Consider the following 26,031-nt stretch of genomic DNA (forward strand, 5'->3'; position numbering starts at 1 on the left):
CCCTATGTGGATTTCCTAACCGGTAAAAAGTTGAAGGGGGCAAATTTATACGCGCGCCCCCGAACCCCAAAAACAAATTAAATAAATAAAAATAAAACCCTACACAGTCTTCTTCCTCCATTCTTCCTCCCTCCACGGCAAGCTAAGGTTTACAGGTATGTTTCTCTCCTCTAATCTTCGTTTCTATTTTTTTTGGTTTTTTTTTTTTCTTCTTTTTTCCCTCTATACAGTGATTGTTTAGGGTTTTTGGTGAGGAAGAAGGGTGGAAAATGTTGGGTTTTTGAAATGGGTTTCTCTTTGTCTGTCTCAGTTTATAGTTCCGTAGAAACCTAAAAAAATGGGGGTTTTGAGGAGGGTTTACTCTCTCTAAAAATTGGGTTTTTGAAGAGGGTTTACTCTCTCTCTCTCTCTCTCTCTCGTCCTGAGAAAGGTGAAAAAAATCGGATTTTTGAAGAGGGTTTCTCTCGGTTAATCTCTGTTTCTGGTTAGGAAGAAAGCTAAGAAACTAATGAGATGGTTTTTTTCTTTTTTAAATGGGTTTCTTCTTTCTAGTTTTGGACAAAGTTGAAAAATAAAAGTAAAAAAAAGGGGCTTTTGAAATGGGAAACTGCATGAATCATTCAAAAAAAAAAAGACCGCAAATTTTGCTTGGTGTTATTAGCAGATTTAGATAAAGAAAATGTTCATGAAAGGTGTTAGCTGATAGGACACATGTTCTTAGATAAAAGAATCACCCACAAGCACTGTAAGCATTTATGAGACACCCATGTAGAGCACTTTTCTATAGGTAGCATCATGCGGCTAATATGATTTCATGGCTGGTTTGATCTTCTCCTCTGTAAATATACTCCTGTATAACAGTCTCAAGAATTGAAGAAGCTTACATAAATTAAGTGATGCTCATTAATGTGCCTGCTTTATTTTTTATTGATTCGAAAAATGTCCATGAAAACAATTGCTCTACTTTCAGACCATTGTCCTTGTTTTCTTGCACATGTGTCACTGTATCACTAAGCCATTCTATGAAAGTTTTATTTCATAAAAGGGGGTTCTGTTTTGCTAGAAGCTCTAATTATTGAAAAAAAAAGGTAGTGGATACACACAGAGACAAAGATAGAAATTACAAAACTTAAAAACCTATCTATTCAAAACAGGTTCTAGATCAGATGTGAGTCTCATTGTGAAAATCCCACCAATGTTTAATTGGCAAGTGAACAGGCGCGGGAAACCTTTTCCTGCACAATTTCCCGAGATTTCCTGCGCAAGTGAACAGGCGTGGGAAACCTTTTCCTGCACAATTTCTCGGGATTTCTTTTCCTTTTGCCACGTCAGATTCTCGGGAAACCTTTTCTTTTCCTTTCCCAGGAAAACAAGTGAACGGAGCTAGAGAGAGACACCGGGCTCTGTTCACTTGTTTTCCCGGGAAAGGAAAAAAAACTGTTTTCCGAGAATCTGATGTGGCATTAGGAAAAGAAATCCAGGGAATCTGTGCAGGAAAAGGTTTCCCTGGACTGTTCACTTGCCCAGGAAAAGGTTTCCAGGGAAACTGCTTGCCCTTCTTTTTGCACTAGTTTTCCCGGGAAACGAAATCCGAGTGTTTTTTTACTTATTGTAGAAATTCCACATGTGTAATTCTATTTTCCTGGGAAAGCAAGTGAACATCAGAATCCTGTCTTGTCAAGGAAAATATAAGAGGCTGTTTTCCAGGGATTTGCTTTCCCGGGAACGCAAGTGAACAGAACCCGAGGAAACCTCTTTTCCAACTCGAACCTGATGCGACCCGAGTTCAACCTGACTCAACCCAACCCGAGTTCTTAAGCTTACAAAAAAATTTTGATAAAAAATATCGGGTTTCACACGGGTCGGGTTGCTCAAACCCTCAATCCGAACCGACCGACCTCGACCTGGGTTGGAAAAACTCAGCCCAAACCTGAACCCGACCCGACCTGAACTCAACCCAACCCAACCCAACGCGATCCGACTTGACTTTTTCTTTCCGAGTTGAACCCAACCCGAGTTGCAACCGTACCGGTTGTGGCTTTCACAAGTCACAACCGGTAAAAAGGTTAGAGGGGGCAAATTTATATGCGCACCCTCGCAATTCCCTCCGAAAAAAAACCCTAATTTTTTTTCAATTTCAGCCCGCGCTCCGCTCATTCTCTCTCTGTATCTCTCTCTGCTCTAGGCTCCCGTCAGCGTCTGAAAGAAGAAGAAGAAAGGAAGAAAAATAAATCCAAAAAGGTTAGTGTTTTCGTTTCTATTGTTTTTCTTAGTTACACGTTATAGTCAGAGCTTTCATTCCCACTCTATCCTTTCCTCTCTCGACCAGTTATTTCAAATTATGTTCATAACATTCATACAAACTTTAGAATTGCTATATAATTCAGAAATGGGCTTTGTTTTTGCAGTTTTGGGTTGTTCAATTATGATTTTGCTACACTAACTTTAGTGGTGTGACTGTTGTAGCTTGCAATTATAACCAAGTTTGCTCTTCTTAATAGAATTAGATGTGCAATATTCAAATTGCAAGTAGTCTCTTTATAAAGTTTTTTTGGTGGGTATCTTTATAAAGTTATCAAATGTGCAATTCGATGTGTTATTATTATTTTTTTTTTCATTTTTTGCTGCTTTTGGAACCAGAAAACATGCTTGAAGCCTGATTAGTTGCTTCTATGATCATTATAGAGGGCTAGTACCTCATCACTATTGTATTAGAGCCAATGAATAAAAGTACGTACGATCTCTTGTATGCGACTCTTCGAGTTTCGTGGGACAAGCCCATGTGAGTTCATTTTAACTAGCACATGTTTTGCTAAGCCATTCTTAGGCTTCTTGTTCATTTCTTCATGTATCCCTGTAATGAGTAAATATCTTAGTTTAATGACATTATTTCCATCTTGCGATTCTTTGAGCTTTCCGGGTCAAGCATGAATGAACCTATGAATTTCCTCTCCTTTTCCCTTCATAAGACTCTACTCTTAGCGAAAGAACACTCATCTCTTGCATGTGAGTCACTGAGCTTTGTGGGATAAGCATGTTTGAGTGGACCTTGACATTTCACTTGAATCTAAACATCTTCCCTCTTATGTTATGGATTTGTTGTCCTTAATGAGTTGTCTACGTTGATGTTCTCTTCCTTCAGTACATTCTACGTCAGGTCTTGAAAATGGAAGCTCCTATCTCTTAAACCTTTCCAGGTTTGTTAAGCTTTTGATTTTCTAGATTAACTTCGCAATCCCATCTGGAGATAGTAAAATGGATGACATCCCATTTGATCAGTACAAGAGGAAATTAGGTATTGTTAATTTGGACGGGTTTCAATGTACTGCGACTTCTTTACTATTGAACCCATAGTTTTAAAGCTCCCCCTGCATCATCATGGACTCCTCCAAGTTGACTCCTCCTTTTTACCTTGGAAGCGTTCTTGTCCAAGTCTACGTTTTGCCGTAAATAGTCAATCAAAGCTCCTTTAATTCTCCCGAGTTATGACCACATTAACCGATTACTCAGCTGTGTTAACTAAGTGATCGGCCGCATTGTACCGAGTCAACTAGGATTTGCTTTAGCCGCATTTTGAAACACTGATTGAACCAGTCAACCAATCTTTCTTTCTCATTTCTTTTTCACACATGTAGTTAATATCATATGTTTCTCTTTTCGTTTGACACATGGTAACAAATATCTGTTGAAACATGTTGGTTTCAGCTGACATGCTTCCATTTTACATGGTCAGCGAACGATATTCACTGAATGTGAAATCGTTACAAAATTTCAACCAAGATTTTAGTTATATTGGTGATAGTTTTGATGTTTGTTTCGATCATGTCGACCGAAATGATATGAATGTAGTATATATATGTATGGATTTCTGCTAACTGACATGACAACAACATGATCTAGACCACTCATCCAAAAGGCCCCACCATGAAGATGCCATGGCCTACAATAAGTCATCTGACAATGACAACCAAATATTTATGATTTGTCTGCTCATTGATTTTCTAGATACGTTGCCTTAATTGGGGGTGGGCTGTGGGCTGTGGGGGTGTTGTGTTAGATTAATGATTCAGATCATGCTCATAGGGCTCCTAATGGTAAGCTTCCAGCATTCCTCACCGACAACCCTTGTGCATTGGGATGATATGAATGCGTGATCGGAATCACAAAGTAGATAAATCCCACCAATGTTTAATTGGCAAGTGAACATGCGTGGGAAACCTTTTCCTGCACAATTTCCCGAGATTTCCTGCGCAAGTGAACAGGCGTGGGAAACCTTTTCCTGCACAGTTTCTCAGGATTTCTTTTCCTTTTGCCACGTCAGATTCTCGGGAAACCTTTTCTTTTCCTTTCCCAGGAAAACAAGTGAACGGAGCCAGAGAGAGACACCGGGCTCTGTTCATTTTTTTTCCCGGGAAAGGAAAAGAAACTGTTTCCTGAGAATCTGACGTGGCATTAGGAAAAGAAATCCAGGGAATCTGTGCAGGAAAAGGTTTCCCTGGACTGTTTCGGACTGTTCACTTGCACAGGAAAAGGTTTCCAGGAAAATTGCTTGCCCTTCTTTTTGCACTAGTTTTCCCGGGAAACGAAATCCGAGTGTTTTTTTACTTATTGTAGAAATTCCCCATGTGTAATTCTATTTTCCCGGGAAAGCAAGAACATCAGAATTTTGTCTTGTCAAGGAAAATATAAGAGGCTGTTTTCTAGGGATTTGCTTTCCCGGGAACGCAAGTGAACAGAACCCGAGGAAACCTCTTTTCCAACTCGAACCTGATCTGACCCGAGTTCAACCTGACCCAACCCAACCCGAGTTCTTAAGCTTACAAAAATTTTTTGATAAAAAATATCGGGTTTCGCACGGGTCGGGTTGCTCAAACCCTCAATCCGAACCCGACCGACCTCGATCTGGGTTGGAAAAACTCAGCCCAAACCTGAACCCGATCCGACCTGACTTTTTTTTTTCGGGTTGAACCCAACCCGAGTTGCAACCGTACCGGTTGTGGCTTTCACACACAACCGGTAACAAGGTTAGAGGGGGCAAATTTATATGCGCACGGCGCACCCTCGCAACTCCCTCCGAAAAAAAAACCCTAATTTTTTTTTTTTCAATTTCAGCCCCCGCTCCGCTCATTCTCTGTCTGTATCTCTCTCTGCTCTAAGCTTCCGTCAGCGTCTGAAAGAAGAAGAAGAAAGGAAGAAAAATAAATTCCAAAAAGGTTAGTGTTTTCGTTTCTATTGTTTTTCTTAGTTACACGTTATAGTCAGAGCTTTGATTCCCACTCTATCCTTTCCTCTCTCGACCAGTTATTTCAAATTATGTTCATAACATTCATACAAACTTTAGAATTGCTATATAATTCAGAAATGGGCTTTGTTTTTGCAGTTTTGGGTTGTTCAATTATGATTTTGCTACACTAACTTTAGTGGTGTGATTGTTGTAGCTTGCAATTATAACCAAGTTTGCTCTTCTTAATAGAATTAGATGTGCAATATTCAAATTGCAAGTAGTCTCTTTATAAATTTTTTTGGGTGGGTATCTTTATAAAGTTATCAAATGTGCAATTCGATGTGCTATTTTTTTTTTTTTTTCATTTTTTGCTGCTTTTGGAACCAGAAAACATGCTTGAAGCCTGATTAGTTGCTTCTATGATCATTATAGAGGGCTAGTACCTCATCACTATTGTATTAGAGCCAATGAATAAAAGTACGTACGATCTCTTGTATGCGACTCTTCGAGTTTCGTGGGACAAGCCCATGTGAGTTCATTTTAACTAGCACATGTTTTGCTAAGCCATTCTTAGGCTTCTTGTTCATTTTTTCATGTATCCCTGTAATGAGTAAATATCTTAGTTTAATGACATTATTTCCATCTTGCGATTCTTTGAGCTTTCCGGGTCAAGCATGAATGAACCTATGAATTTCCTCTCCTTTCCCCTTCATAAGACTGTACTCTTAGCGAAAGAACACTCATCTCTTGCATGTGAGTCACTGAGCTTTGTGGGATAAGCATGATTGAGTGGACCTTGACATTTCACTTGAATCTAAACATCTTCCCTCTTATGGATTTGTTGTCCTTAATGAGTTCTCTACGTTGATGTTCTCTTCCTTCAGTACATTCTACGTCAGGTCTTGAAAATGGAAGCTCCTATCTCTTAAACCTTTCCAGGTTTGTTAAGCTTTTGATTTTCTAGATTAACTTCGCAATCCCATCTGGAGATAGTAAAATGGATGACATCCCATTTGATCAGTACAAGAGGAAATTAGGTATTGTTAATTTGGACGGGTTTCAATGTACTGCGACTTCTTTACTATTGAACCCATAGTTTTAAAGCTCCCCCTGCATCATCATGGACTCCTCCAAGTTTACTCCTCCTTTTTACCTTGGAAGCGTTCTTGTCCAAGTCTACGTTTTGCCCTAAATAGTCAATCAAAGCTCCTTTAATTCGCCCGAGTTATGACCACATTAACCAATTACTCAGCTGTGTTAACTAAGTGATCGGCCGCATTGTACCGAGTCAACTAGTATTTGCTTTAGCCGCATTTTGAAACACTGATTGAACTAGTCAACCAATCTTTCTTTCTCATTTCTTTTTCACACATGTAGTTAATATCATATGTTTCTCCTTTCGTTTGACACATGGTAACAAATATCTGTTGACACATGTTGGTTTCAGCTGACATGCTTCCATTTTACATGGTCAGCGAACCATATTCACTGAATGTGAAATCGTTACAAAATTTCAACCGAGATTTCAGTTATATTGGTGATAGTTTTGATGTTTGTTTCGATCATGTCGACCGAAATGATATGAATGTAGTATATACATGTATGGATTTCTGCCAACTGACATGACAACAACATGATCTAGACCACTCATCCAAAAGGCCCCACCATGAAGATGCCATGGCCTACAATAAGTCATCTGACAATGACAACCAAATATTTATGATTTGTCCGCTCATTGATTTTCTAGATACGTTGCCTTAATTGGGGGTGGGCTGTGGGCTGTGGGGGTGTTGTGTTAGATTAATGATTCAGATCATGCTCATAGGGCTCCTAATGGTAAGCTTCCAGCATTCCTCACCGACAACCCTTGTGTATTGGGATGATATGAATGCGTGATCGGAATCACAAAGTAGATAAATCCTCTCCCCTTTACACCTATCTAGTCAACATTTTAACACATTGGCACTATGCAATCCCCTTTAACTCTTCCCTTTTTCTCTTCTTGCTTTGATTTCTTTAGTTTTTTTTTTTATAGAATTATAGTGGTTAGATTGTTGTTTGGAGCATCCATTGTAGCTATATTTGCAAGTGTCTGCTGTAATTAAATTTGAATATGTTTTCTTTTTCGGTCACACTTTCGATCAATCTTTTCTCTTGCTACTCTACTTATATTTATTTACAAATTTGTTTTTACTTAAATCAGGTTCCCTTTTTCCTGCTTCTCTTTCTATTCATTTGTCCTTTTTGCGAATCGTAACAATTGATACAATCTCGTGATTTGTTTGACTAATTTGCATTGTGGTTTGAAATTTTGAAATGTCTTTCTGGACCAAGTGTAATTGGTTCTTGAATTTTTTGATAAGGTTGACAGGATCTTTTGTGAATCTATGGGTATTAAAAGAAAAGGGGGTAACAAGCTTGGTAAAGGCACCGTCATCGAAGAGGTTCTACCCAATGCCTTTTCTTACCAATCTATGACTTCATTATCTTCTGTTGTTATACATTGACTGATTTCCTCTTATCTTTATTTTCTATTTTTATTTTATAATGTTGAAAGGACGAGGAAGGCTCGATGCATCCATTACCAGACATTGATGATTCAGGTTTTTTTTAAAAAAAAATTAATTAGGAGTTCCCTTTTCTTTGGCTTAGGTTAAATTTCTATTATGGATAGCAGTTGGGTGGAATTTTGCCTCTTTTTTAACTTGGTTGCTTTGTTTCAATGATCAGGTAAAAACGATAACATGTCAGAAGAGAATGTTTCACAATCTGGAGAAAAAGCAAGAGAGCATATGAAGCAATTACAGAGACTTGAAGAGAAGGTATGTCGTTATATTTTCAAGCTTTCCCCATCTACTAATTAGTGGACTGACTTTAGATGCCAAAGCCATTGATATTTGGTAACAATGCTTTCAGCCTTTCATCTGTAATGGCCTATCATTTTTGGGATTAGTTCTTTGTTCCCCTATTATGGTCTAGCTTATAAACGTTTTTTTTTTTAATTCCCAGGCATATTGTTGTGATTATTTTTTGCTTTGTCTTCATATTTTGCCGATGGATCAACATAATCTTCAACAAGGGACCCATGCTTAGTGGTACGGGCCAAGGATTTTGCAACTAATTCATGTCTAGCTTACTCGGCAAAGAAAAATCTGTCTCGGTCCAATTTGAAAATAAAAATATAAGGGATAACAACAAGAGTGGACCTTGAGAAGACTAATTGGTTGATACTAATGAAAATGCAATTAGGAAATTTTCAACACGGAGTCCTGAACAAATTTAGTTTTCTGACATGTAATTTTGAAATGGCTTTTCTGACATGTAATTAAAGAACGTTTTTATTAGTCATCATCATGGGCATGCATGTGCACGGAGGCACTTCCTTTTTCGCCTTAGGATAAATACTTTTTTTCATTATGCATGGTATATCCATGATTCTATTTTATATCTCTAGAGATGTGTGCCTCTCAGCTTTATTTTTTTGTTGAATGATGTTTTTCTTTGCGTTGAGGAGGCACACATTATTTCGGAGAATGAAGACAAGCAAAAGGGGAATTCTGGTTAGGAGGAGCCTAGGGATTTAATGCAAAGATGATTGTTGGAAACGTTTCAATGACCCTTTTCTGGATGAGCCATTGCAAAAGGATCCTAAATTTTGCAATTGCTATGTTGATATCCACTAGTCACCCTCCAATTTAGGACAATGAGAGGAGTCTCCTCTTTCATTACTAGCTCTCCAATTTGGTTCAGCATGGATTCTTCTCTACTTTTGTTAGGGATGGATCCTGACCTTAGAGTACAGATCCATTGTAGACCCAGCAACACACTATCACATCCAACTTAGATCCAATCCAGTTCCATTTCTGACCCAGGATCTAGGCGAGAGCCCCTTTTATTGGTGTAGTGCGATGTTACATCACACAACCAACAATGTTCATAGTCCACTAGTACCCGTGCATATTGCCCAGGGTCCTAGAGATCACTGGATCTTTCGGTTATTTTTGTGCCAGGCTATTACTAGGCCATGGTGAGGCGTAATGTTATTTTCCTGTGTTTATATACATTTAGTATTTTAGCATGAACCCTTTTTTTAAATAAATGCAAGCATGAACCCTTTTATTTTATTTTATTTTGTTTGTTTTATTTAATCAAGTCTTTGCCAGCTTGTATTAATGTGTCGTAACAATTAGAGGGTGTCATGAGTCTATCTCTCATTAAAAGAGAGCACTGTCCATTCTGACATAGAGATTATAGGAATCCTGTATAACTCGTACAAATCACTACACACTTTCAGAATTCTCCAAAAGTCATTTTTATTTTTTTAAACCCAGAAAGGAATGCGCCCCATGGAGGATCTCAAATATTATAGAAAAATAGGGTGCCAACAAGAGGATATGCCCCTATCCTCTGAGCAAACGAGGGCAAACGCTCTAAATTAAAGGGAAAATACAACTAAAGCACCTTAATGGTTCTTAAGCTTTGAGTGCATATTTGAGAACCCTGAGGCATCACCATATGATGATCCTAACTTTCTGATTTGTTGAGGTTTAAAATGGATGACACATTATACTAGCCTCTACAGATCAGAGGTTTAGGATCATACTCAACTCAACTGAACTAAGCCTTTGTCCCAAATTAGTTGGGGTCGGCTAATGAATCATTTAGAAAATTTTCATGAAGAAGGTGAAAGAATCTAGCTGGCTCAAATTGACTGTCTAATCCTGACACTAGTTGGGTTTGTCTACTTGGATCATTTTCTTCTATTCTCTCCTATCCAAGGTCATGTTCTCTGTTATATTGACGTGATTTTTGGGGTACGACATATTTAGGTATGGATCATCCAAACAGATAGGCCCCATTGTATTTTTTCCATGTTGGGGCTGCAATCATAAAGTGTAAAATTAAGTAAGCATTGCTATTATCAATACTGGGGTGTGCAATATCATCTTTCTTGTGTTGAATGTTAGGGAGTTTTAACTTCTTTATGTTGAGTTAATGATGACTTCCAAACTTAAGTATGACCATTTCTTAGGGCTATGATTTTTTTCGCCCCCCAGGATCATACTCAACTCAACTGAACTAAGCCTTTGTCCCAAACTAGTTGGGGTCGGCTAATGAATCATTTAGAAAATTTTCATGAAGAAGGTGAAAGAATCTACCCTGCTCAAATTGACTAAGTTTAATCCTGACACTAGTTGGGTTCGTCTAGATGGATCATTTTCTTCCATTCTCTCCTATCCTAGGTCATGTTCTCTGTTATATTGAGGTGATTTTTGGGGTATGACATATTTAGGTTTGGATCATCCAAACAGATAGGCCCCATTGTATTTTTCCCATGTTGGGGCTGCAATCATAAAGTGTGAAATTAAATGAGGATTGCTATTATCAATACTAGGGCGTGCAATATCATCTTTCTTGTGTTTAATGTTAGGGAGTTTTAACTTCTTTATGTTGAGTTAATGATGACTTCCAAACATAAGTATGACCATTTGCTTAGGGCTATGATTTTTTAGCCGCCGCCCACCCTGTAGGATTATGCACACCCCTTTTAGCATGATTTGACGTCAAAAAGCGTCAAAGTCTGTCCCCAATTCACGGCTAAGAGGGGGAGGCGAAAAAATCATCTCCCTTTGCTTATTTTATTGTGCTGAAAGATGGTGGATGCATATTAGGCCCTTGCATATATGGGCCATGACCCAAAGATCCGACACATGATATGATCTTAACCCTTCGTTTACTACCTTTTACATGAATGGTTATAAAAAGAAAAAGAAAAGTCCACATTCATGGGAAAGTTTTCGCAAATTAAAGGGTTAGAGAGCAGGTGGATAAATTGGATCATCTAATGTGTGGGCCCAGTGGTATTTTCTTTCAAGGAAATTGTGTACACATTTCTATTTTGTGCCCTTTTTCTACCTGGCAATTTGTATTCAGATTTTGTGGTTACTAGTTTAGACAAATTAACTGAATGAAAGTATCAGCCTTCCAAAAAAGCCCTTGGTGACATTAAATTGTACTTTATGTTGGGGGATATCATATGGTATTTTTATTGATGTTATGAATGAAGTGGTTTCCTACATTTTATGTTTCCTACATTTCTCTCGTTGTATGCATTTTGAGTTTAGAATGAAACTTAATGCTCTGGACATGCGCGACATTGCAGGCCACTGGGTGTTCAATGGTGTTAGACCATTATGGGGGTTCCCTTTATGTGATAGTTTTTGAGTGTGTATTGTGGTTATTCTAGCATTTTCTGAAGTTTCATCTTAGATTTCCACCATTTGCATATGTTTCCATACATTTCCTTGATTTTACAATATTTCCACTGAAATATCAAACCGAAACTGGTGCGACCCGAATTATGTTTATTGATGAATTATCTCAATGGTTAACTAATTATGTCTATTGATGAATTATGTCAATGGTTAACTAACTAGTGAGAACCCTAACGCGATTTGATCGCTTTCATGTACTTAATCTGAATTTTGGGAATGGTTGTACTATTATAACTTGAAGGTTGACCCATCGAACTCCTAAGGTTCTCCGACCCTTGGGTTTGCTCCAATTTGGTATCAGAGCTAGATTTACATGAGAAACCGATATATTTCCGTTTCCATGGTGACTGGCATGCATATCAAAATTTACATTTAGAACATTGATCTCCACTGCTGTCTTGCCTCTATCTTAGAGGGGATTTTTTCTGTGACATCTTTCAAAGGATAACCACACACATGGTCTGCATATACACATTAGAAATGGATTTGTTCATGTTCACAGCATTATTTCTCGCTATGAATTGATTGTCTATTGCTAATTATCAACTAAATTGTTCTTCCAGGTGAGGTTTATATTCATTTGTCACTTCAATGGATATGTTTTCAGGCTTTACTCTTTTATAATGACCTGTCATGTAGGGTTGTTTCCAGAAACGACCTGTCCAGTTCGGATGCTGATGATTTTATTTTTCACAGGACCCAGAATTCTATCAGTTCTTGAAAGATTATGATAAGGAGCTTCTAGAGTTCAACGATGAAGATGCTGATGTGAGTATATCGGCAGCATTGCATATGTATATAATATCCAAGGATTGAAATTTCGGCCGAAATCCTGAATTTCAGACAAAATTTCAGTAAAAAATTCAAAAATTTTCGGAAAAGATTTTTTTGGCCTAAATTTCGGCTAATATATTTAATTCCGGAAAAAAAAATTTAATTTGACTGAAATTTCGGCCTGAAATTTAAAACCATGCGTATAGCTCATATGAAGGCTGTGTAATAGTTAATCTATGTGCAGGAAGACGCTGAAACGGATTTGGATGACTTAAAACCTCAAATTCCTTCAGAGAAGGAACAAAAACCATCGGTGAAAGTTATTACTACCCCAATCGTTGATTCCTGGTGCAATGCAATTCGAGAAAGTGGAAATTTAGGTGCAGTCCGATCTCTTATGAGAGCGTTCAGGACTGCATGCCATTATGGTGATGCTGGTGAAGATGACTCTTCAACGAAATTTAGTATCATGTCTAGCAGTGTATTCAATAAAATAATGGTGTTTGTTCTGAGTGAAATGGATTTAATTCTTCGAGAGTTGTTAAAATTCCCTACCTCTGGAGGAAAGAAGGAAACCGTTGTGAATCTGATGACTGCCAAAGAATGGAAGAACCACGGCTATTTAATGAAGTCATATCTTGGAAATGCCCTTCATGTATTGAACCAAATGACAGACAATCAGATGATCTCATTCACCTTACGGCGCCTCAGATATTCAGCCATATTTTTAGCTGCATTTCCAAACCTCTTAAGGAAGTACATTAAGGTATGCAGAATTTTTGTAGCTATTTCCCTTCTTCTCTAATAATATGCTCTCCTCTTGGCAAGGATTTAAATTTCGGTTTCGGCCAGCAACAAAATCAAAATATTTCAGTTTCCGTGAAATTTCGGCCGAAATCATGTAAAATTCAGTATTTTTTTAAAATTTCGAAGGAAATTTACAAAATTTCGATGGAAATTTCAGTGGAAATCTTGTAAATAATCTGTAATTTTGCCGAAATCCTGTAAAAAACCGATTCAATGTACTTTCGGTGTCGGTTTGGACCAAAACCGAAATATTTCGGCCAAAATTTCAGATTTTGGTGGCCAAAATTTAAAACTATGCCTCTTGATTTATTGGACCTTTGAATGCTAGATGTGTACGGACTTCTGAGGCATCAATTCTTTCCATAATATTAGGCTATGTTACCTGTAGAAAATATTTATTTTCATATGTAATTACTTTATTTTCAGAACTGATTTACCAAGTGCTCTTGTTGAGAGTGATTCTGTACTGTTGTTACAGGTTGCCCTTCACTTCTGGGGTACTGGAGGCGGTGCCCTTCCAGTTGTTTCATTTTTATTCCTACGAGACTTATGCATTCGTATTTCTTCTGATTGTCTAGAGACATGTTTGAAAGGTATATACAAGGCCTATACTTTGAATTGCCAATATGTTAATGCATCAGAATTGCAGCATATTCAGTTTCTTGGAAACTGTGTCGTCGAACTTTATGGCGTGGACCTTCCATGTGCATATCAACATGCTTTTGTTTTCATTCGACAGTTGGGAATGATATTAAGAGATGCCCTTACCGTAAAAACTAAGGTAACATGTTATCATTTATCCTTGCATAACAATTAGTAGAACAATGTATTATTGCTTTTTTCCTTTTCGTATAGTAATCTTTATTGCCTATGGTTCAATTTGTCATTTAGTTGTGTATATTCATTCTTGAGCTAATTAGAGCTATAATTCTTCAGTAAATGAGAGCAATTGCAACACATTTCGAGATTTTTTTTTGTCATTGTATTTCATTATTCTATATTATCCCTTTTTCTGTTTTAATAATGTATATTAGGTGTTAACCTTAATACAGTTATCTTTTTATGTAGCATATTGAAGTAGGCAATGACGCAATGTAGTATTTCTTTTCTGTCCATGCAGTTTATGTTTAAAGCCCTTTAAAAAAGTTACCATCGCATGGTGACTGAACTTTTAATCAAGGTTCCTGAGAAATTCTATTACAAATTTAATCTCCTATGCGTCAAAGAATCAGAGGTTGGAGCCTTGGAGACATGGTTAACCCAGCATTGCTTCATATCTTTCTCAAGAAGCAACAGTGGGGTGATTCACATGCAGTAATTTAGTTTATTTGCATGGGAATTCACATGTAGGGGGCATCAAACCCAGGGTTAAATATGTGTGTGTATTGATATCTCAACACCCAAAACACCATAAGGGCACAACCTTATTTGTTTTTTGTGACATTCAAGAGGCCGGGGCAGTAATACCTGCCAACCGTTGGTATTACCTTTAAACAATAAAGGGAAAATAGGAAAAAGGCATCTATCTCTGTGTCTCTCTCCAACGGCCATAGTACTCTTTTCCCACAACAACGGTACACACAGTGCTTCCCTCTTCTTCTTATAGTATACCATCTCACCACTAGGGGTGTAAATGAGCCGAGCCAAGCCGAGCTTGGCCCAGCTCGGCTCGGCTTGTTAAGGTCGTTACCTGGGCTCGGCTCGGGCTCGAACCTGGCTCGAGCTCGGCCAGGCTCACGAGCCTTACCGAGCTCGTTAATGGACCCCCAAAATCCTATATTCACACCCCTTCATCTTTCCCATCTAGTGTAATTCGACTACTCTTTTTACACCACAGGGGGGGTGGTCCAAGCAACAAAAGGGGTTCCAAAAAAGAAGTGATATATTTTGCCTCCCCCTTTCACTCCTTGGACAGCCCTTTTCGTGTATATAATATATATATATATATATATATATATATATATATATATATATATATATATATATATATATATATATTAAATCGAGCCTTAACGAGCCGAGCCTGGCCTAGCTCGGGCTCGGCTAGTTAAGGCTTCGAGCCGAGTTCAAGCCGAGCCCTTACCGAGCCGAGCTCGAGCGAGCTTCTGTGCCCGAGCCAAAACTGACACCCTTACCACCTTATTTCCTCTATGAGGGAGAAAGAAAATTGATGAACGCACGGATATCGGAAAAACAACAATTATTGTTAAGCAACAAAAAAGCATTAACCCTGCAAAGACCAATGCACCAATTGCAGTGCAATAGAGTTGTAATTCACTAGTTATTCCAGATGCTCGCCAAATCTGAAGAAAACCACAGGTTATTTTTATTCCTCGGAAACCACCCCCACATCACCATTCAATATTTCTTGACCCACTACTGGCCAAACCACCTGGGCAATGGGTCCAATGTGAGTAGACTCTCTCTCTCTCTCTCTCTCTCTCTCTCTCTCAGCCAATTAGGCAATTGAAGGCGGTGGACTATGTGATCTCTATGGTACTATTTGATGAATTGCTCCCACCACAGATCTATCATGACCTTTTTGTTTGCTTATTGTATCATCTTGATGAAGCAAATTGGTGCTGTCCAGTATGATTTCACTAATTTAGAGAAATCACCAGGCCTATCCTGTGGTAGTCTAATGGCATGATCGCTGCTGGTACTCTGAGCAACAAGATGGCTCTACACCTCTCTGTTTCCCTATTTCAATTTACTTCAATTTTTTTTTTGTCAAATTTTTTGTTTGATACGAGAGTGGCAATTTGGATATTGAATCTATTGTGCAGATGTCTTGTATTCAGGCACTGTACAGGACCCCGATAGACTGTGGGTTGAGCTGCCCGGTTAGCTTGCTGGGGGTGCAGGGGGCAGCGCCCCTGAAGGAAAATTTATTTTTTCGTGTTTAACTAAAGGGGTATTTTGGTAATTTTTCCCATGTAGTGGCGTTGATATATAAGCCACATGTTAGGGTTACGGGTAGCTAGGTTTTCTTGGCCAAGAAGAAGAGTTTTGTAACCCTAAACCGAAATAGTGAAAGCTCTTCTCCCATGGATGTAGGCACACTGCCGAACCACATAAATCTTGTCTTGTTGCATTGTGTGATTGTGTTTCTCACATTCTTTTTACGGTTGCTGCAAATCATGGTTGATCCTTATTTGAGAAGGTATTTCTCGGTTTTCTACATAATTGATGTAAGAAATATTGAATTTAAAATATTTAAATAAGAAATGTTAGATTTAAGTTTTATATATGCATATCGTTCGCAGGGCTGATCAATAAAAATCTGGGTTTACACAGTTTTATGGAGACATACTTATAAATAGATGTCAATCTTGTAAAGGTTTCTCATATTCTTGTATTTCATATTCATCTCTCTCTCTTCCTGCAAGCTTCAAGACAAGATATATCATTATTTTATTATTGAGAAGCACTCTTTCTTGCAGCGAGGACACAGAACAATTACTATATTCAAGATACATCCATCTGGGATAATCTCTACCGATACAATTGGATAGTTGGTTGATGTTTCGTTTTAGAGTTGAATGAGGTACTTTTTAGAAGTCCATCTATTCTAAAACTTACAGGCAATTTTGCCTAGGAAGAGTGATTAGTAGGCAATTTGGAGAGAATCCGAAGGACATCATCAGCGAAAACCCCATTTTATACCTCAAATGAACTTAACTTCTTTTGCACTTGAGGCTTTTGAAGATGAAAATGGAAATGGTATTTCAATAATGATTCCTAAACTAATCTCATGAGATGAGTGCTAGAGAAAATCCAAGTTATTGTGTTCGATTAATTTGAATGGGTTCTCGGTGTCAGAGTTCCAATTCTTCCATTATTGTAGGGAAACGAGTTTTTTGTCATGATTTATCCATTGGGGTTATAAAGAAGAGCTAAATCATGAAAAAGAAATCAGAGAAGTGTTGATGGGAGAGGATGAATTTTAGGGTTCCAAGATCTCACAAGCGGAGGGAAGAGAGGAGGCAGAGGATGTAGGCGTGTGGATCGAGAAACTTGTGGTTGTTGGGGATCCCTCTCTGGTGTTTTATAATTGTCTAGTGGGCCCAGTGTTTGCCACAAAAAGACAACTAATTTTGTGCTGTTATTATGTTTATGAGCGAGAGGAGTTTCAATCTTTACACCAATTGATTGGGCAATTTTCCAACAATATGAGCAACCTGGAATCTATGGCACCAATGATGTTGTTGCAAACCCTAGAATCCCTAGACCACCAATCAATCCGTGGACTTCAAATGACGATCCACTTGATCAGAATTATCGGGGGGTTTGTGTGGATCGAGAAACTTGTGGTTGTTGGGGATCTCTCTCTGGTGTTTTTAATTGTCTAGTGGGCCCAATGTTTGCCACAAAAGACAACTAATTTTGTGCTGTTATTGTGTTTATGAGCGAGAGGAGTTTCAATCTTTACACCAATTGATTGGGCAATTTTCCAACAATATGAGCCACCTGGAATCTATGGCACCAATGATGTTGTTGCAAACCCTAGAATCCCTAGACCACCAATCAATCCGTGGACTTCAAATGACGATCCACTTGATCGGAATTATCAGGGGGTTTGTGTAAGGAGCACAACTCCAGCAACATGGGTTTTATAGAAGTGATCTGGACTCTCGTGTTAAAAGTGAACATACCTGATTTTTATGAACACCTGGTGCAAGTATTCGATAGGTTGGTTGAAGTACAAACGACTTTCAAATATTTATGATGTCAAAAACCAAAAAAATTGATGCTTATGGCTATCAAACTCAAATGTATACGTATCTACATGGTGGCAACAAATTCTATCACTAGAGTTCAAATGGGTAAGGACAAAATCAACTCATAGAGAATATCGTGAAATTAATCTGGTCCCAAACCAACCGCGCAGATATTCTTTATCAACAATATCATTAACTTTGGAAAGGAAATATCACAAATTAGGGAATATACGAATGACTTCTATATTCTCACATCCCGTGTTCAAAATTTCAACTTCAAGAGATATAAAACCAACTATGGAATTACTATATCTTGGCTTTGTGAATCCAAATTCACAATGTCATGGAATTACATCAATGCTTGATTGTTTCTCAAGTGGAGTTTCTTGTGAACGAGGTTGAGGCACAACAGACCGAAACAGCTTTTAGGTTTTATACAAGTGATAGCATCGAGGGCTGATAGTGTCTTTCAATTTGAGACACTACATCTTACACATTTCCTTCTCCTAGCGTGTGGTCAGCTGATTGATTTCCCTTTTTAATTGATTTTACTACAAAACCTAACATTAAATGACTTTTTGCAGGTGTTGTAGATGAATTATATGACACCAGAACTATTTTTCCAGCAGTAATTAAGTGTGGGCAAGATCACAGGTGGGACCACTTGTTTAGTGATCTGGAGCTATTCATTTGATACCCCACCGCCGGATGTCCATGCCCCAAAACCCTTCACCATTAGATGATGCTAGACCTTGAACATTTGTTTGTAATTAGAAAGTAAGAAGATAGTGATGCAAAAATCTCCACATATCAGTATTAAAATCGTCTGATTTTTTGGTATGTTCTGATCCATTGTAGGCCCTAACAGATGTATGGGTTGGATCACCAAACCCCTGGATCCCACCTATACCTTTTCTGCCGATAATTTTCCTTGGATAAATGCACCCGGATGCCATATAACTCCTCTTAAAGTTACTCCCCAACACCTGATCTTTCTTTGGCAATTTTGGCAATTTTCTCTGTTGACAAATATCCATCAATCTCACTATTCCTTGCTTGTTCATATAATTACATTTTTAGTATTAAGTTTATAAATACCCAAATAAGTGCAAATAACTTAGAATAGAACAGAGAAACCTAGAGCCATGTATACTCGTGTGACCCTGTTAATATGTTCCAGCTTGCTAATAAAACTAGAAGCACCATCTCCTTGTTATAGTTTGAGATCAGCTGTTGATTATCCATCACATTATTTGCTGTAGTTGCATGTGTATAACACATCACGGGCTTGTCTCCTATGATAATATTCATAGTTTTGTGTCTTTTGACTTTCCATACATATCCATGAGGAATTAATGCAAATCCTATGTTTTTACTGTTTCGTAGGAAGCATTTCGGAAAGTTTATAATAGGAAGTTCATGAATTGCCTTGAACTTTGGACTGGAGTTATCTGTGCCTATGGTTCTGAAGCTGATTTTCGACCTCTGGCATACCCACTGACGCAAATAATTTCCGGGGTGCCCCGATTGGTTCCAACTGCGCGGTACTTCCCTGTTAGATTGCGGTGTACTAGAATGCTTAACCGCATTGGTGCCGCCACCGGTACTTATATACCTGTTTCCCTTCTCCTCCTTGATATGTTGGAGATGAAAGAACTGACTAGGCCTCCTATTGGAGGTGTTGGCGAGGCAGTTGATTTGCGAACTACATTGAAGGTGGAGTTAATTATCAGTCTCCTGAAATTATGTAATAAAAAAAGAATAAATTTTTTCACTGAAATTTCTAAAATTTCGGTGGAAAATTTCTGTGGAAATTTCTGAAACTTTCGTGGAAATACTTCGTATGTACAAACTTCGTACGAATGTGTATGAACTTTGCACGAACTTCATACGTACGAAAATGTGTACTAACTTCGTACTAAAATTTCGGTTGTAATTTCTGAAATTTTCTTGGAAATTTCAGCGATTTCGTTGGATCATAAAATTTCGTCTGAAAGTTTCAAATTTCTGTTGAAATTTTGTAAAAAGGGTACAAAATGAATTTTTTTCCGAAATTTCGCTATCTTGTAAATTTCTGATTACCAGTAAATTTCGTGTCGTGGCTGAAATCCGAAACGTCGGCCGACACATTTCGGTTTCAGCCGAAATTTAAAACTACGGTCTTCTGCACATGCCAACTGTAACTGGTGAAAATTTTTTTGGCAGGTAAGCAAGTCAAGATTGAATACCCGCGCATTTCAGGAGGCATGTGTGTTTTCTGTGGTGGAACAACTTGCGGAGCATTTAGCTCAATGGAGTTATTCTGTTGCTTTCTTTGAACTCGCATTTATTCCACTCACACGTTTGAAAAGCTTCTGTAAATCTACCAAGGTCCAGAGGTTCCGCAGAGAATTGAAGGAGCTCATTCGTCAGGTATCTTCTACTTGCTGTCATGGTTTTTTCATTGTCCTTTTCCAGTGCATATTCTTAAGTATGAGTTTTTTTTCCTTGCAGGTGGAGGCAAGTTCTGAGTTTATAAATTCAAAGCGTATGAACATTGCGTTTTCACCCAGTGATCCTGCTGTCGCATCATTTCTTCAGGTTTGCGTCTTTGCTGGGTCCAGTGTTGCATGGATTCGGATTCGCGTGTCGGGATCCGACACTGATTTGAGGTGTTGGATTCGGCAAACCCCCAAAAGTAGGATTCGGATTCGGTAATTTTTAAATAAAATAAAATTTTCATATATATATATATATATATATATATATATATATATATATATATATATATATATATATATATATAGAGGAATAAGATTGTACGGTCGACCGCACCAAGCTTAGGTGCGGTCGAGGGCCCCAAACTCATGTGGGCCCACTTTATTAGGATGATCCAAAGCATTCATTTGAAAGGCCCTTACATAGATGGGTATGTACAAAAAATCAGCTCCATAGGATCATCCTAACCCATCCATTTGTGGAGGTCAAAATGGACAGACACCGTTTGCCACTAATCTGCCCATTTTTGCCCTCCACTTTTGGAGGGGTTAGGATGATCCAATGGACCTGATTTTTTGTACACACCCTATCTATGATGGGGCCTTGCAAATGAATGGTCTTGATCAGCACAAAAAATGTGGGACCCATGTGTTTGGGCCCTCGATCGAACCTAAGCTTAGGTGCGCTCGACCGCACACTCCTTTTCCTCTATATATATATATATATATATATATAGCAGAAGAGAAAAGGAGAGAATTATTTGAATTTCTCCCAAAATTCTATGAGAATTACACATCACTTTTTTTGACTTTTTTTAACAAAGGCACCCATTCAACCCACATATTTTCAATCCCTCCTTTATGCTTTTTAACAAAGGCACCCATTAAAGCCACATAGTTTCAATCCTACCCCCCTCCTTTATGCTTTTTTAATTATGGAAACCTCTATAGATTGGACGGCTAGGATCAGCGTATGAAAATGATTTTACGGGCACAACCTATTGATGTTGTGATGGTTTGGATCAACCTATGATGTGGTTCGTACAGTTCTTTGTCGGCCTGTGCATCGCACGGGGTTTTTTACTAGTATGTATATATATATATATATATATGAGGAAAAGGATTGTACGCTCGAGCGTACAAAGCTTATGGTACGCTCGAGTGCCCCAATCACATGGGTCCCACATTTTTTGTGCTGATCCAAAGCATTCATTTGCAAGGCCCTATCATAGATAGGGTGTGTACCAAAAATCAGCTCCATTGAATCATCCTAACCCCTCCAAAAGTGGAGGGCAAAAATGGGCAGATTTGTGGTCTGTCCATTTTGCCCTCCACAAATGGATGGGTTAGGATGATCCTATGGAGCTGATTTTTGGTACACACCTCATCTATGTAAGGGCCTTTCAAATGAATGCTTTGGATCATCCTAACAAAGTGGGCCCACATGTGATTGGGCACTCGAGCGTACCATAAGCTTGGTACGCTCGAGCGTACAATCCTTTTCCTCTATATATATATATATATATATATATATTTGAATGGTAAGGATAAATTCATTAATAAAACAAAGACCGAGGGGGTCTTAAAAAGATACAAAGAAAGGGGCAACGAGCCGAAACAATACAGATGAAATAAAGAAAACAAAGCTTGGAACTATGGAGGAAAGAAGTCGAAAAGTGAAGGTATCGGTCTTCATCGAAAATAATGAAGGTATCGGTCTTCATCGATGATGATGTGCAGTGGGTAGTGGTATCCAAAATAGTAAAGATGTGTGTATGCATATATATTCATGAAAAATTTGAGGGTAGAGGGTTGAGGCGAATTTTGTATTAAGAGAGTTGAAGGAGGAAGGGGGTCGATGTTCGAGGATCGAGGCGCTATGGTTTTTATTAAAAGAGTACGGGTTGTGCTTTCATATAAAAAAACTTAAGAAGAAAATACGTTTAAAGGGAAAATATACAGGATTCACATTTCAAAAGAGACAACAATGAATCAGATTCGCTCGAAAAAAATAGGATTCGTGCAGGGCACGGCTACGACAAGAATCCGGGTGTCCCACGTGAATCCATGTCCGATTCGGATGCGGAGATGTGTTGACACGGATTCGGCATAGGGGGACAAAGAATCCATGCAACACAGGCTGGGTCCCATTTTTGTCTTTTGGCCGCTGTTTTGTCTACTCATTATGCAAACATCAATACCTATGATTTGTGGACACGGACACGAGTGTCGCGTGTCGACACGGACATGGAGCGTCGGACACGGCAAACCCTCAAACTTTAGAAACGGGGACACGGCTAAAATAGAAAGTATATGTAATAAGGATTTGTGGATATGCGTGTGTCCAGTTTCGACATGGATACGAGTTGTCTAAATGTGGTAAACACAATATTCAATAAAAAAACAGAATGTCACACTTGACACGGTACAAAAACATGTCCACATACCCACATTAAGTCTGACACTTCCAGCCATACAAGTGAAAGTGTCCAAAGGAGTGTGCACACGTGTGGACACGCGTGTCGTGTCTGTCGTGTCGGACACGACAGGACACGTGAGTCGGCAATAAATTCGAAGTGTCGGCCAAATCATAGATCAATACTAATATAAATTCAGATTATAAATGGTAACATCCTTTAAACCTTTACAGATAATACTAAAATTACAGAGGTATCAGTTATGACCAAATGAATCATACTTACAAACGTCAATAGATTTTATAGGAAAACACTTTTAAAACAGAATCCCGTCCTGGAAATAATGACGGGAGTGAAAATGACCATTGATTTGGTCATTTTCAAACGGTTTCTTTTTTTGCGATACGGGCTCTCCTTTTTGTTTCTAGCACACTGCACACGTGTCACGTTAGAGGGCATCGTCTTTTTCTCCAAACGGGTGTCTTGTTTTTCTAGCAACCCTGGATTTTATATGTAGGCCCTGTTCGTTTGAGATAGTGGCAATCAATTGTCAACCCCCAATCTGATTATTGGACCCAAAATTAATGTAATTTTGGGTCCAATAATTGGATTGTGGGGGTGGCAATCGGTTGTCATTATCCCAAACGAACAGGCCTTATTATTGGAGTGTAAGCTGACAGATAATTTGAAACAAGGAAGGGAGCTTAATTGGCACAAATTGAATTTTGACTGGAGCTCACTTGGCAATCCTGGTAAGGCTGGGATTGGTGGTGTGATTCAGGACTCCAACGAGAGGATACGGATGTCCTATTCCAGGCTGGGGGGTGTATGTGATGCAAACGAGGCCGAAGTAAGAGCGTTACTTTTCGGACTCAAGTGGTGCTCAGAGCACAACTTGGGACCCCTCATTGTTGAAGGCGATTCAGCAAACACAATCTCATGGGCGTCTACCGACACTAAAGGACGATGGCGCATCCAAAATTTCATTTCGGAGATCAGGGACTTGATTAGCGTTATCAGGCCCACTATCAAGCATAGGAGGAGGTTGGCTAATGAGATGCCAGATCGATTGGCGAAAGACGGCGTTATTATGGATTCTATGGTTGTCTATATCGCATCGGACTAGACCGTCTTTTTGGTGCAAATTACTTTATGGATTGCACTTTTCAATGATGTTCACCGTATGGTTTTTGTAATCACAGGGTTTGGGAACGTCTTGTCCCCCTCTCTGTTTTTCGTTGCTTGGTAATAAAAGTCATCTTTCAAAAAAAAATTGAAACATGGAAGAAATTATTAGTATGTTCCTGCAGGTCCATTTTATTATCCCTCCATATTAAATATACTTTTAAACCAATAACACATGTACCCTATGCATTTCTATTTTCCTCGGTAATCGTATGGTTCATGTTTGGCATATAAGATTCGAGTTGGATCTTAAACCATTTAACATTGGAGTTGAACTAACCCCCCCCCCCCCCCCCCCCCCCCCCCCTTTTTTTTTTTCTTTTTTTTTTTTGGTAATAAACATGATCAATTTTTTGTTCATGATAGGCTGAAAAGGATTCAAGAGCAAGTCCTTTGTCCAAATATGTTGATAACATACGCGCAAGAGCTCAACAAAGGAGTGACTCAATTATTAAATCCAGGTTTGTGTCCATGTTATTTTTTTATCATGTTTATTTGCAGAGTCAGAAAACTGCTTACTCCTTTTCACAATTTTCAGTGTTCTTGTTGGGGAGAAATCGTCGGTGTTTGATAGTAAGATATCAGAAATTGCTGAAGATCCCGTGGACCGAGAGGAAGGGACTGCTGTCTTTAACTCACCATGGTTACCTGGAAGTGACTCCAAGTATGAATTTCAGTATTTCCATGTTTTTTATAGGCTACTGGTATGGCACTACCATATTTTTATAATTGCACAAACTCAGCCAGTCCTTTCTTTTTAATTGGATTCTGAAAGCTTTTGAATTGTAAAAAAGGTTTAAATAATAAAAGACAAGATGAGTTAGTGCAATTATCTAAACATGAAAGTGCCAATAGCAGTTGTGTTTTTATATTGGTCTACTTTCACTTCACTCTTATTATTATTTGGTGAGACTCAAAATGTATTGGAATGCAGTGCTGGTGCTAAGAAGGCTAAAAGTTTGAAAAAGATGTATCAAGAGGGAGGGATAGATGAGGATGTTGTGGAGGAGTTGGTTCTGAGTTCAGAAGAAGATGAGGCTGATGAAGATGAACCTGTGAAGGGCTCTTCAGAGGAAGAGCTTGGTGAGAAACGAAAGCCAATGAAACAGGAGAACAGGAAGAGGAAACCATCTAGTGCTTTGTTGAAGCGAAGAAAACCACGTGCAAAGAAGCCGAAAGCAAGGAAGACTGTGAATTGACAAGGCTCTGATTCAAATTCTTTTCAAACTGATCAGTATCTTTTTTTCTTGTTGAAGAGAACCCAAGTTCATGGGACAAATTTTGGTAGCTTCAAAGAGTTTGAGGCATGAGGGGGGAAAACTCAAAAAAGGAAAAGAAAAATCTTTTCTAGAACAGGTGTGACACAAGCTTACTAGTTAGTTTGGAACCTTTGGAGCTACTTCCTTCAATGGTGGAGGGAAGTTTTGACTGACATTTAATTCCTGTGATTAAATGGGAAGGTATAAAACATTGAAGGTATCGTAGGAAATTATCCAGTTAATATCTTCATAAAAGTGAAAATCAAGTCCCAGTGTCCCGGTGGAACGCTCAAATGTAAAATTAGAATCAGATTAGTGTGCCCATATTTTTAGCTCAGCTGCAAATAAAGGATCAAGTCATAGCTGGAGTTCAAGGTGGCCCGGCACGGTACGACCAAATGAGGCCCGCGGGCCGGGCACGGCACGGAAGGGATCATGGGCCGGGCTGAAATCCTCGAGGCTAGGCACGGCACGGGCCACGGCCAGCTGTGCCGGCCTGTGTTTTTTATTTTTTGAAAATATTTGTTTTGGACGAAAATACCCCCAAACTAGCTGTTTGAAATAACTTTTGGGGGGTATTTTTGGGTTTTTCAAAAAAAAAATACATTTTATAAAGGGGGAACCGGGCTCATGCCGTGCCGTGCTGGTCCGCCGGGCCGCCCAACCAAGCCTGGCACGGCCCTCGGCTTCGTGCCCTGCCGGCACGGCATGCGTCATTGTAGCTATCCGTGCCGGCCCGGCAAGGCACGTTTGCCACCTTGAGCTGGAGTTGGTATGTAGTGTATGTGGGAAGGGGGCCCTTGGAATCAGCAACTTGTGCTCTTGAAAGACTTGTGCATTGCCCAAATTTCGAGGGTATGATTGGATGCGTGGCATAGAGTTGGGATTGTAG

The 26,031-nt window shown here is 38.8% G+C and overlaps 1 protein-coding gene across 6 annotated transcripts; it reads left to right on the forward strand.

The window, feature by feature from the left end:
* Nucleotides 1-25,359, forward strand: LOC143889465 (Noc2p family). Of its 6 annotated transcripts, XM_077393680.1 has the most exons (15): nt 1-155; nt 2,186-2,241; nt 5,113-5,213; nt 7,588-7,668; nt 7,782-7,827; nt 7,955-8,046; nt 12,196-12,267; nt 12,518-13,039; nt 13,559-13,861; nt 19,188-19,517; nt 20,007-20,213; nt 20,295-20,381; nt 24,247-24,341; nt 24,419-24,544; nt 24,815-25,359. In XM_077393680.1, the coding sequence occupies exons 4-15, from the start codon at nt 7,612-7,614 to the stop codon at nt 25,077-25,079; spliced, it is 2,202 nt and encodes a 733-aa protein (XP_077249795.1). In that variant the 5' UTR covers nt 1-155; nt 2,186-2,241; nt 5,113-5,213; nt 7,588-7,611; the 3' UTR covers nt 25,080-25,359. The 6 variants fall into 6 exon arrangements, with proteins under 6 accessions (XP_077249795.1, XP_077249799.1, XP_077249793.1 ...); XM_077393684.1 differs by lacking the exon at nt 5,113-5,213 and having other exon boundaries at nt 7,596-7,668; XM_077393678.1 differs by lacking the exon at nt 5,113-5,213 and having other exon boundaries at nt 2-155.
* The last annotated feature ends 672 nt before the right edge of the window (nt 25,360-26,031 follow it).

This window comes from Tasmannia lanceolata, unplaced genomic scaffold (genome assembly GCF_043159265.1).
Source record: "Tasmannia lanceolata isolate RefF3 unplaced genomic scaffold, GAP_Taslan_0.1 ptg000013l, whole genome shotgun sequence".
NCBI lineage: Eukaryota > Viridiplantae > Streptophyta > Magnoliopsida > Canellales > Winteraceae > Tasmannia > Tasmannia lanceolata.

What these genes read in the sequence shown, in the direction of transcription:
- LOC143889465 (XM_077393680.1), top strand. Translation starts at nt 7,612, where the DNA reads ATGGGTATTAAAAGAAAAGGGGGTAACAAGCTTGGTAAAGGCACCGTC. An exon ending in GACTCAATTATTAAATCCAG is followed by an intron (nt 24,342 to 24,418) that starts GTTTGTGTCCAT and finishes CACAATTTTCAG; the next exon opens with TGTTCTTGTTGGGGAGAAAT. An exon ending in TTACCTGGAAGTGACTCCAA is followed by an intron (nt 24,545 to 24,814) that starts GTATGAATTTCA and finishes ATTGGAATGCAG; the next exon opens with TGCTGGTGCTAAGAAGGCTA.